At 44.6% G+C, this 12,367-nt stretch overlaps 2 protein-coding genes across 6 annotated transcripts in view; both read right to left on the bottom strand.

Moving 5' to 3' along the window:
- Positions 1-12,367, bottom strand: part of LOC117765887 (trinucleotide repeat-containing gene 6A protein-like) — a 48,086-nt gene that overhangs the window by 15,587 nt on the left and 20,132 nt on the right. For 4 of the 5 annotated variants that reach the window (XM_034592461.1, XM_034592462.1, XM_034592463.1 and 1 more), the window contains 7 exons: positions 11,294-11,392; positions 4,859-5,167; positions 4,234-4,281; positions 1,265-3,259; positions 935-1,133; positions 305-819; positions 54-185 (listed from right to left, as the gene is read on the bottom strand). In XM_034592461.1, coding sequence (XP_034448352.1) covers positions 54-185; positions 305-819; positions 935-1,133; positions 1,265-3,259; positions 4,234-4,279 — 2,887 coding nt within the window. In that variant the 5' untranslated portion in view covers positions 4,280-4,281; positions 4,859-5,167; positions 11,294-11,392. The remainder of the gene's footprint in view (positions 1-53; positions 186-304; positions 820-934; positions 1,134-1,264; positions 3,260-4,233; positions 4,282-4,858; positions 5,168-11,293; positions 11,393-12,367) is intronic. The other variant, XM_034592466.1, reaches the window with a different exon arrangement.
- rbbp6 (retinoblastoma binding protein 6) overlaps positions 11,971-12,367 on the bottom strand; it is a 37,633-nt gene continuing 37,236 nt past the window's right edge. The window contains exon 20 of the mRNA XM_034592469.1: positions 11,971-11,980. The gene's annotated coding sequence lies outside the window, so the exon portion shown is untranslated. The remainder of the gene's footprint in view (positions 11,981-12,367) is intronic.

Raw genomic sequence — 12,367 nt, 5'->3', positions numbered from 1 at the left:
GTTTAGGCCTTGCACGGCTCTTCTTGGTAACAAAGACTAGATAAAGTGTTTACCAGGTTCTCCCCAAGCTGCGGTGCCGTCATCGATCTCCATTCTGCGCCGTATGGACTCTGGAGAAGGCTCTTCCCACCCAGTAGACACTTCCTCTTTCTGACCTCCTGTGGGTATGGGGCCTCCCTGCCAGCCTGATGGGAGAGTGAATAAAAGTGCAAAAGTGAGTAATCAATTTAATGTCGTCCCACTAATCCCAATAATCTCTAAACCATGCAATTAAGTGACGCTAATTCTGATTCCTCACAATTACCTGAGGGCTTGTTAGATCCTTGGTTGCTTCTGGACACGTTGGGTTCGGTACCTTTCCCCCACTCGTTGGAGGGCTTGGGAGTCGTCTCACCCCTGGTCTGGGCCCCGTGGTGGTTGCTCTTCTGCTGCTCACCCCAGCTCTGGCTGGTACTCTGAGAATTGGGTTTGTGGACTGATTCGCCACCCCAGTTGGAACCTTGGGTTGACGCGCTCTGATCTTGAGTATTTGATCCTCCACTCCCGACCCAGGTGTTGCCGCTGCTGGTGTTTGTGTTGGTTCGGCTTGAATCGTTCCAACATCCAGAGCCAGACCGGTCGCTGCCAGACCGGTCGCTGTCGCCCTCCCAGCCTGCTGAGCCAGCAGCTTTTTGGGGCTCCCCCCAGCGATTGTTGGCTCCTCCTCTGACACCATCTCCTCTGACACCATCTCCACTGCTACCCCACCCTTCAGTTCCATTTCCACTGTTGGAACTCCAGCCCTGCTGCGCTTTGGGCGCATTAGTCCAGGTATTGGACCTAAACAAAAACAATTAAGGTGATCAGTAAAACATAAACATCAGACAATAGTGTTTACAAATGAAGGGAAAAGATAATGAAATGTGAGCCGGAGAAAACAAAAAGCGCTAATCACCTGTCATCTTTGTTATAGTTGTTGCTCCATGTGTTACTATTGGTGTTGCTGCCCTTGTAGCTGGATCCATCATTCCAGTTACTCTGCCCACCACCTCCACTCGCTGAGACTTTGTTGTCCCAACTGGAGTTTGGTCTCTGGTCTCCCCAGCCAGAACCTCCTGCATCCTGACCTGAGCTGTTCGGCCGACCACCCCAACCTGAAAATAAATGAAAGTGGGTCGTTATTTTCTTTCCCCTTTTCTGTTCTGCAATACCTAGTCCTGTTATTCAATGTATTGTAAATATCACAACAATGCAATCATACAAAGGTTTATAAACATATCAATACCTCCAGAGGTCTGGGAGGGAGCTGTCGGTCCTGCTGTACCCCAGCTGGAGCCTCCACTGCTGTGCTTTCTGTCATCTCTTCTTGGACCCTGGGGCTGATTGGGAATTGGAGAATTCACGTCCCAGGTGGTGTTTTGTCGTACGGGAGTCTGACCCCACCCAGTGTTGGACAGAACCCGGGGGTCCACATCGACCCGGGGCGGGGCTGATGCTACTGTTGGAGAATGGGTACCTTTTCTGCGGTTTACTCCTTTTGACTGGCTGCCGTCTTTGTCTGAGCTAGATTGACCTCCAGAGCTTTCTCCACTTCCCTCACTTCCTCCAGAGCGACCCCAGCCTGCAGTGACACTGCCCACACCCTGGGTTCCACCTGCTCCACCTCCCATGCCCATGGCGTCATCCTCTAGGCTCTTCCAGCCATTGTTGGCTGAGCTTCCTTTCTGACTTCCAGCATCTGTGGTGTTACCAGGAGCTGCTGATCCCCATTCTCCATTTGACATCTTGTTGTTTGTTGTGGAAGAGGACGATGAGGTTGAGGAAGAAGATGATGTGCTGCTCCCCCAGGGACGAGGGATCCCTGCTGGAGGGCCCATCGTAGTTTGGTTCCCATTGCCTGGGCCTGCAGAGCCTGGGATTTGATTGGAGCCGACACCCCAGGACGAGTTGCTCTGAGGCTGGTTTGGATTATTGGCAGGCCCCTGGTCCCAGCGCGGGGCCCCAGTGTTATTGTGGTTATTATTACTCTTGTAAGCAGCAGTAGAGGAGATTTGGGGGTTTCCAGCCTGCAATAAGGCAGGATTTTGTGGGTTCACAGTGTCTGCATTTGGGGGGCCCTTGTCTCCAGGGTAGGTAGTTGCGCCCCAAGGCGTACCGAAGGCCCCAGCAACCCCCGGCTCTCCTTGTGGGTTCTGGGGGGCTGATGAGGGGTTTCCATTGGCCAGCGGACCCCCATTCCCTGCTCCAATGGAACCCCAGGAACAATCCCCACTGAGTTGGGGTGAGGCGGTAGAGTTTGGTGGACTAGAGGTCATTGTGGCATTAGTAGTAGTAGTAGTAGTATTCATCATAATAGTGTTATTTGGTCCATTGGATTCAGTGTTAAGGTTGGTAGACTGCAGGCCACCATTTCCACTGTTGCTGCTTGCTGTACCATTACTCATATCAGTGACTTCCATCATACTGCTGTTGTCTGGAGCTGCCATGCCACCCCAGCCCAGCAAGGAGCCCTGTTGGGGGGCTATACCCAGTTTGGAACTTATCCCCGGAGGCCGTTGGCCCAGGGACCCTGGGCTTGGGGTTGGACTCTGGGGCCAGGCACCGTGGTTGGCATTTGGGTTTAAAGTGTTTGGGCTTAACCCTCCGTTGATGCAGGGGGTGCTTCCACCTGTGGTAATCATGTTGCTGCCTGACTGGGTGCCCCATACACTACTGCTGTTGACGAGCTTGATGTTGTGGCTACCCATGTTATTGCTGCCAATACTGCTGGACCCCGCCACGGAGTAGTGGGAGGACCCTGTGATATTGTTATTTCCATTATTTGCTCCTCCACCAATAACCTGGCGACTGTTGCCGTTGCTGTCTCCATTTACAGAAACGCCAACCATCATGGCAGACGTCACCGAAGAGGGGGAAGAAGCCGTAGAAGACACAGAGGAGGAAGCATTTGCTGACATCATCATCACTGTTGTCACAGCAACAGCAGAGAGGTTTTTCTCTGAGCCGATTGAGGAGCTAGAGTCAGCGTCCATGCATTCTGATGCCAGCTCAGGGTCTGATCCTGACCCACAACCAGAAGAGGAGGAAGAAGAGGAGCAAGAGAAAGAGGAAGAGGAGGGAGGCCAGACAGAAGAGTTGGTTGAAGAGGGGATGTTGGGTTTGTCGGTACTTCCGTCCACTAGGACTTTGCCCCAGTTGCTGTTGCTATCGCTGCTGCAGGGAGAGCCAGAGGACCATGGGGAAGGCTCATACTGCGATTCCAAGCCAGGATGCTCCAGACCTGGGAAGATAAAGGGTGGACACGGCAGAGGAAACTATTAGATTGAAGATTTCAAAAAACATTTTAGAATTTATGTCTGAATCTAATCAAGCATTCAAGAAAGGTGTTAATTCCACTTTGGTGTACTACATTAAATCACAGATGTGGCTTTAATTCCCTCTACCATGGTCGCTTTTTATATTTTTCTATCCCCCTCCAACCTTCAGCTGCCCAACTGTTCGGAATATGATCAGCGCCAGGTCTGATCCTGGACACAGCTGCCACCATTTTGTCACCACAGCTTGACCCAAAAGCATGCCAAAGCTATAAACTAGGATTCAGGGAGGTGGAGGATGACCAACAGTAGGAGAGAAGAAGGACATTGGGGATGTGGCAATTATGTGTGAAAAGAGGAAGCGAGGATGGAATGAGAGAGAGGGAGGAGGGGCAAAGAAGACGTGATGGTGGCAACTGAAAAGAGACAGATCTTTGCTTTAGATATAAAGCTTGGCTGCATTTGGCACATCTCCAAAAGTATCTGGTTTTGCAGATGAGTCACGGTGGCAAGTCTAGGATTAGGGTTACGGAATGTGGGACACTCAAAGCATCAGCTCTGAGGCAGTTTCCTTCAGCTCAGCCCCGTTCCATTATTCCAATATTAACTTTCATGTAACAATTTATGTTTAGTGTCTTGACCAATCAGTTGAACATTGATAGGTCACCCAAAGTGTCTCGGACTTTCAAAGCCTCTTTCACATGTAGTGCTGCCACCGGTGTGTGATGCTTATCGTGTTTGTGTCCCACGTCTCCTGTTGTTCCATTTCACACACTCTCTCACTCATTCATATCTCTCTCTCTCTCTCTGTCTGTAACATCAGTCAAGGTCAGGTCAGACTGCGTCTCCACATTCAAAGCAAACTGCCAAAGTAAGGCACTGGAAGAAAGAACGGAAGGCAGAGGAATAGGGGGGAGGAAAGAAACCCATGTGTCGTCACCTGTTTGATTAGGGGAGTGGCTGACGGAATCCCGAATGGGAGCCATGCCTGGAAACAGAGAGAGGAAAGACTGTCAAACAGGCTTAGGGGGAGTTAGAGATAGAGGGGGGGGGGGACAGAGTGAGGAGATGTTAGTTAGGACGAGAATCAGGCAAACAGATAAGAGCAGTGAGAAGAGCTTGCAAGTAAAGAGTATTAAGGGTTAAGACACAAGTTAGCAGGTGGTTATTCAAATTATAATATGAAGAATAAAATATACATTCAGAGTTTGTATTATGATGGCGTGCTTTAGCAAAACATCACATTAACAAATTTCTGCAACATGAATATTGTTTCTGTTTTAGCTGAATATTACCACTGTGATAAATGTTTAGAGCAAACTAAAACTCAAATTGTCACAAATGAAATCATCTAACAGTCTCTTTTATTGATACAATAAAAGATAAAAGAGGAAACTCATCAGGAGTTGTGAGCAAAAACACATTTTAACATTTACTGCCATTTAAATGCAACCGTAACCATTTCTTTGGTTATGGTTGCAGGCTAGTGTTCCATAATGCATTTCAAGATACACACGGATCTCCGACAGTGTGCTTGAGTTCTTATCTTTCTTTTAATAATTTACCTGTCAGTGTGGCTTGTGGCTGCGGCTCCTGGCTGTGCAGGAGGGCGTCCCTGGGCTGAGTGGAGAACGGGTGACCTCTGGATCCCAGGTCGACAAAGGGGAGGTCAAAAGTCGAAGCTCAGGAGGACACAGCCTCAAGGGCCTGAAGTGACAAGGCGGGGCTTATCAGAGCGGGCAGAAGGCTGACCAGGCCCCGTTGGCATCGCTGAAGACTGTATGTGTGTGCACGTTTGTGTGTGTGAGCGGGGAGGGGGAAGGGGGGTGGTGGTTTCAATTTAGGACTCTGCCTCAACTTGGTGTGCTCCGGCACTGCAGAGAACAACAGAGAAGAAGACAAAAGAGCAAGAAGGTTGGTTAAAAAAACATACTGCATGGAGATTATCAACAACTTTACAACAGTTGATTAGTTTGTAAACCACTCAATAATAACATCAACATCACCAGTATAACCAACAGCAGTTGTTCAAGTCTTTCTAGAGGGTTTTAGGCGACTGTGATTAACTCATGTTTCATACGAATGTCTAAATATTTATACAGTCCAACGGGATTCAGACGAGCAGATGACAGGCACACATATGACTCAGTAGAAACACTTCTCTTGTATAATTTGCATGAGGCCTATTTGAAATCTAATGTTATGATTTGAAGCACCAGTAAACACAAGATGAGTATGTGATCAGACCACATCGTGCAGTCAGACCGAAGTGGTTTTCTTTCTTTTATGGGTTTGTGATAAAGTGGCATTTGGAGGGTTGGCTTGGTCTTGTGACAAAGAAAACCAGGCAAAAATAGCCAAAGCTAAAGTCATCATCACAGATATATTTTTTGAATCCCTGCGAAATAGCAAACTCTTTCTTCCACTTCAAAATTTGAAAAAGAAAGCTACTTTTGGGGCTTTTTTTAATGTCGTCTCTGCGATCAACAATCCCTACCGGCATAAAACCACACGCGCATGTTTCTGATTCAGATTCAGTTCCCGTGAGTGTGAGATAAACACGTGAGTCAGTTAGGTATGTTGGAAAAGTAGCATGAAGAAAGAGAGAAGAGTGACGACCCTGCACACCTTCTCCTCTTGAGGGGGAACGAATGTGTACGAGTTGGGACTAGATTAGGGTTATACAACGGGCTTAAAGCTGGCAGCACTGCCCTCGGACGCCATGGCGAGCAAAACCACTTATCCTGGAGCTGAGAAAGAAGCAGTGAGCGACTGCGAGGAAAAGACAGTAAAATAGAAAGAGGACAAAGGCCGGAATCAACAGAGCGGAGAGGGACACAGACATCCTTCAGGGGAAAGTGGACCAGGGTATTTGACAGCAAGTAGAAATGCGTGTTTGTGTGTGTGTGCGCACACGCGCCTCCTGACCTTTTCTCGGTGCAGGTTAACAAGTGTGTTAGCTCTCTGTGCCTGCTGCAGCAGTACACAGGTCTATTTATAAACCCTGCGTTCAAATAGCAACCACTCTGTTGACTAGCCAACATGATAAGAGACCCGACAAACTCCTGTGTGCACAACGAGCAAAGTGTGCAGGTGCAATGAAGCATGCATGTGTTAGATGTGTGGAGCGTTTGGAGGAAACTCATGTGGTTTCAATGTTAAATGCTCAGTTTGGTTCAGTGACATTAACCCCTGTCCACTAAAAGAAAACAGAATCCAAACATTGCAACTCAGATCAGTGAAAAGGCTTCTTACTGACACAGCTATCATTGCTATAAAAGCCAACAAACTGACCAGACACAGTTAACTGAGGCCAAACTCCACCTTTATTAACTCACAGCTCACCAGCTGAACATGGGCACACAGCCAGCACCTAAACATTAAGCCTGCCAGAGGGCTGCATAGCGGCCGTCTGGAACCAATCAAAAAACAGACGAGACAATGATATCATCATTTCAAAAACCTCATGAGAAAACGGCTCCATATATGAAAGCCATGACGAGAAATACTTAGGAGAAATTTAGAGCGTTCACTGTGGAATTGACCTGCTCCCTCTGGCAGCTACTTCTTTTTAAAAGGGCAAGACCCTTCCAGAAAACTGAGCTGTTTACTTCCTTGAATCTTGACTCAACCTTCCAACATGGAAATATCCGTCAACCCCAAAGCATCTGATTCAAAAGTGCCTACGCATAGATAACCATTTATCCTTATTAGGCAGTGCAAATCAAAATGAAGTAGATGTTTACCACTTTACTGTGAGAAGTGCACATTATTGACTGAACCAATGTTGGTTAGTGATCAACACTTTGGGGGAAATTATTCAATTGATAACAAAATTGTTATGGCCATTATCAGAAATTCTAGTTTTGAATTTGAAACTGAATTTGTAAAGGCTTAAAGCAAAAATCCCTCATATGCACTAGTTCCATCTTCTCATAGTAAGGATTTGTTCTTTTTCTTTGCTTGGTGTGATAGATTCATGTTTTAGATTTTATTGGTGCAAAGATTGAGTGAATTCAAGAAAAAAGCAGCAGATTAATCAAAAAAATTTAGCAGCTTGTGTCTGCATGTAATTTAATATTTGTTAGGTAATCTATCTGCTTTTAATCATAAGCCCTTTTCATTTATTTAGCTACAAAATAATTACTACATCAAAGATCACAGTTCCTTTTAATTATGTGAGATAACTGAAGTGAAAAAGTTAACATTATCCCTTTTGTGTGCGTGTGTGTGAGCATGTTCACTGCTGCTACTCGGTACAGAGTACAGTTTGTTCCCTTCTCCCTGCTTCTATCTGAGAACGGCTTTCATGAGGGCCCCTGGAGTTGGCAGCAGTTCCACTGCTATCATCTTACAGGCGGGGAGGGCTGAGGGGGGGTGGAGGGACGGTATGGGGACAAGACACAAACACAGTGAGTGTAGCTGAAGTGGGGAAGAAAGACACAAAAGAAACCAGATGATACTGAGGCAAAGAGGAGGAATAAGATGAGAGTGAGAGCATTAATCAATAGAAAATGTATTGAAACCGACATTTATAACCTCTCACCGACTTCATTTTGCTTATGTCGGTTAATACTTTCTCCAACGCGTGCATTCACAAACCCTCCTCCCTCCCCCACTGACCTGCGCTGACTTCACACTTTAACAATAAACACTAATCAGAAGTGAGGCATAAAATAATCGAGGTCAATTTTTTTTGGAATAATCGTCATATTGATTTGAGGTCATACCGCCCAGCCTTGTGAGGGAAGGGAAATGCGTTTGCGGAGGGACAAAGAGGCGAAGAGGCTGTCACTGAGGATGATGGGAGAGGAATGCAGCTGCAGCTTCGAACATGTATAAAAAGCAAAGAGGTCAACTTCCTGAAGTCAGCAGCAGCCGAAGCCAGTACAATGTGTACTCCCCCCCCCCCCCCATTCTACACACAGTAAGAAGGAAAGAAACAAAGGGAAGTGTAGCTAACTTAATGAATCCTTGAATAGTGCTAAAGGAAGAACATAATTAACTGATCCAAGTGTTCTGGTCCTGTTTTCTACCTTAAAAGTTACATAAAGTAACCTGGTGAGGAAGAGATGGATCTAAACCAAGATGCATTTAACGGACAGGCCCATCTTGCTCGTTCTCACAATCTCTTGCATTAAGTGTCACATATGTTCATTTTAGAAATTTGAAATTGATGCCAAACCATCGGTACCTCCCCGCTACAAAGGTTAGTAAATGGAAAACATTGCATATGCTCTCAACTGATTGATCTGAGCGTCTTAAACACCGGTGCAACTGAACTATCGTCTGAACATTGTGTTCTGCTTCAGGCACTTTTCTCGTGTCCGCCTGTTGCTATGCAACTGCAAAAATCTATTTGAAGCATCATGCTTTTTTCCCCCAAAGTAGACTCTTTTTTATAATTTGCATGAAAGTAAAACTCCACCGGCCTTCAGCAACAAACCTTAATGTTGAAAATATATCCACATATACATGGTATGAACAAGACGGCTGCAGATCACATGCCAGCAGTGCACGTGTGATAAATGCTGCACTGGAGAAAACACTTCTCCTCATCTTCTGATCCTACGTCTGCAGCACTGCCTTTATAAATCTGCTCCCACTTCAACACAAGCATATTGTTACTCCTCAAGCTCACAGACATGTTTAACTTTGCTGGTTTCCTTTCTCTTCTTTAATCTGATTGTCTTTAAACACGCTTTACTTTTATCTTTCTCTGAGCAGGCCATCTTGAATGGGTTTTCCCGAGCTGAAGTAACTTGTTAAGGCAAAAGTTAGGGAAGACCTTGTTGTCGTGGCAACATTCCTAAACACTCCCAACTCCTCTGGACTTGTCCGACTTAGATTTCATCAGTGCAAGAAGCACGCGCCAGTGTTGCTCTCTCAAATATACACAACCACGCATCAACAAAAAAGCTGAGGAGAACACAGAGAGAGAGAGAGAGAGAGTGAGATTCTGCATCTTTCCTGCTGAAGCGTGCCTGGTTTCAAGTGAGACCAACATGAAGGACATGAGGAGGAGCTGTGCTACACATCTGCTTCACTTTCAAAACAGTATGCACTGCGATTGTTTACATGTGCAGTGCGAGTGTGTACACGAGCAGATAGGAGCACTCATGTGGTCCACCGCTGTCACGTGAACTTTGGGAGTGGTTAGGAGGGGCGGCCGCACACAATCCAAACTAAAACTAAGGGCACAAACTTAAGGTTTTGCTTATGACTCATTAGCTGATTTCTCCATTATTCAGTCATCCATTTGATTTCACAGACACCTGCCCACCTCCACCCAGACTGGTAATATTTGCCAGCAGGCATGCCAAGAAACTTTCAACTTGCAGTTTTGAGCCCAGCAGTGAGTACAATTACTTCAGTCTTCTGGGAGTTTTTGTTTTCAGTTCTTATCATGTATTGCCAAATTTATGTTTCTGCACTGAACCGCATGACTCAGGATTCAGACACTATTTTAAGCGTACAGGACTTCTACCTACTTTACCAGTCACACGGCAGATTACAAGCCGCTGTTCAGAGGTTATTTTCCATTATTATTAAATGACTGAGGTTTCTATCAGACAGGTTAAATAATATTAAATATCACACTTATAAAAGGATAAATTACAAGCCACAATCAAACCACTGCTTAATGCACACTTGTACTTCTCTCAGTGTCCCTTTTTTCCCCCAACAGTTATTAGAGTCAAATATGATCGTTTGTTCTGTCAGACAAACGATCCAAAATCCAAAGGACTGGCCTCAATGAGCTTATTTCGCTGGTGGTGTAGATTAATGTTCTACTAAACAATTCATCTGTGTAGCTTTGTGAGTGTGGTTAAAAATCTGCATAAAATGTCACATTCCAACTGGATTCACGACATAACTGAGCTGAGATGCACATAACTCAAGTTATATTAGCTTTTAGACTCTTGCTGCAGTATCAACACCCTTCAGAAGTACAATGATTACTCCTGTTACTGTATAACTATTATCTGGGGGAGGAGCTTCCATGACAATAAATGGCTTTGTCTGTTCACGGTCTGGTACAACAGAGAGTTGAACTCATCTGTTTGTAAAGAGACGCATCACCACATCTAACTATGTAGTCTGAGGGTCAGACGAAGTGAGAGACAATGTAGGATGATGGCAGAGGAGTGAAACACAAAAAGAGAGAGCAATTGAAACTCGAAATACACGCTCAAGGTCAGAGATATACGCTATCAGACGTCCTGCCTATGCTAACCATGACAGTAGTCGTAGCTGTAAAAGAAGTAGGCTTGTACAAAGAGGAGTCTGTGGAAACTGTAACGCAGTTCAATGGAAAACACTACTCCGTCACATGGCAAGAAGACCTTGAGGGTTGTTAGAGTAAAGCACACGGCACCAGTGGGATAGATAACAGAGACAGGACCCAGACTATACAGGGAGGATAAAATGTGAGCAAAATAAAAAGATTACATTTTTTTTAAAAGTCCTGAAAGCCAGATTTTATTGCCAGATTCATGTTTCTACTCTAAACTGCAGCTCCGAGGCTTGTAAATCTATTTTAAGACTGCAGTGTTCATTTTTACCACCTCCAGAACTATTCTGTTGATATGCAATATTAATCATATCCTTGCTTACTGTGCAGAACTGCAGTTGGCAAAATGGGCCTATTAACACTATGAGAGCTGGATCTTGCTGTTCTAACGGCACGTCGGATATTGTCGATAAAGAGCTTGGTGCAGGGGGAACAGAGGCTGGCATCATAGAAGCAACAGATGCTAAATTAAACACAGAGGAAGACTATCTGTATAATAGCAAATCATTTTAATTAAGTGGACATAGGGCTGAGCAATAATATTTTATTAAGGTGTGGGATCATCTCGTGTTGTGCAAATTAATGACTCAATTACTGATTAAACAAACTGTAACAGACAATCAACAAAATCATCTGTTGAATGTTTTTTTGTTTTGTATCCAGAACCCAGCAGCTCCTGACAGATGTCCCTGACGCCTTCACTCACCTTTTGTCCAGTCTTGTATTTTCTTATCCTCCTTCCTCTTCACACTCTCCGTCTCTCTCTCTCTTCCATCCACTGTTCTTCCCTCTATGGGTTTGATCCCTGTGGAGAAGAACAGAGACAGACTCCATTACATCACATTGCACAGTATTTGCCACAAACTTCCTCATTTAGTCATAAGGACGTGGTTTTGGTTTGAGGAGGCTGTAGAACTGCAACACTTTAATCACAGAAAATGTAGCTGTCTATAAATTGTTAAGAAGCAAAAATGCACAATAATCTGATTCTCAAAAGGTGAGATTAGCTTTTTTCCCTCCTTGTCATATCGCTATAAACTAAATAGCTTGGTGATTAGAAAAATTCAGACAAATTAAGCAACTTAAAGAGATAAACTCCAAAGCTCTGGATGTTTTCATTACTTTCTGATGTTTAGTAGATCAAACCAGTGAATCTCCAATGAAAATAATCACCAGATAATGACCTTAAATTATCTTTTTTCCCCCCATTCATGGTGCTGAGCTTTGTTCACACTTTTAAAGAATAGAGAAGTTTCACAATAATTATTGTCTATAGTCAAAGTCAGTATTACACCAGTTTATATTGCTTGATAACAAGGAACAAGATGAAAACACGATTTGAGATTACGCATTTTATCGCCTTTAGCTGGTTTGAATATAGCTTCTCTTTTTGCTCCCTAACACACAAGTAAAATATAGGTTTTTACTAGTGTCCCTATTAGTTTAAAATCAGACGGTATAGTTTCTCCGTCTGTGAGTGTTAGGTTTAGCTGCACTGGTCTCGGTGGGTGTGCCATTTAGCCCGCAGGAGAAAGTCTAATCCAATAATGGGATTACAGCACAGCACTTACCTTAGCTATAAACAGACAGATGCACAGAGAGGTTGAAACAACTCATCATGAATGCAACATTGACTGTTTATTTATTAGGTACCGCTTAGTTTATTAATCACACAGCGGCTCAAAAATACTGAAATGTTCTTTCAGAATCTGTCAACGACAAAAGATTCTGCTTTGATGTTTGATCATTTCTGCTTCAAACAGCAATTAAATCAGCTTTT

Source organism: Hippoglossus hippoglossus, chromosome 8 (assembly GCF_009819705.1).
Source record: "Hippoglossus hippoglossus isolate fHipHip1 chromosome 8, fHipHip1.pri, whole genome shotgun sequence".
Classification (NCBI taxonomy): domain Eukaryota; kingdom Metazoa; phylum Chordata; class Actinopteri; order Pleuronectiformes; family Pleuronectidae; genus Hippoglossus; species Hippoglossus hippoglossus.
This window is presented reverse-complemented; position numbering and strand designations above follow the sequence as displayed.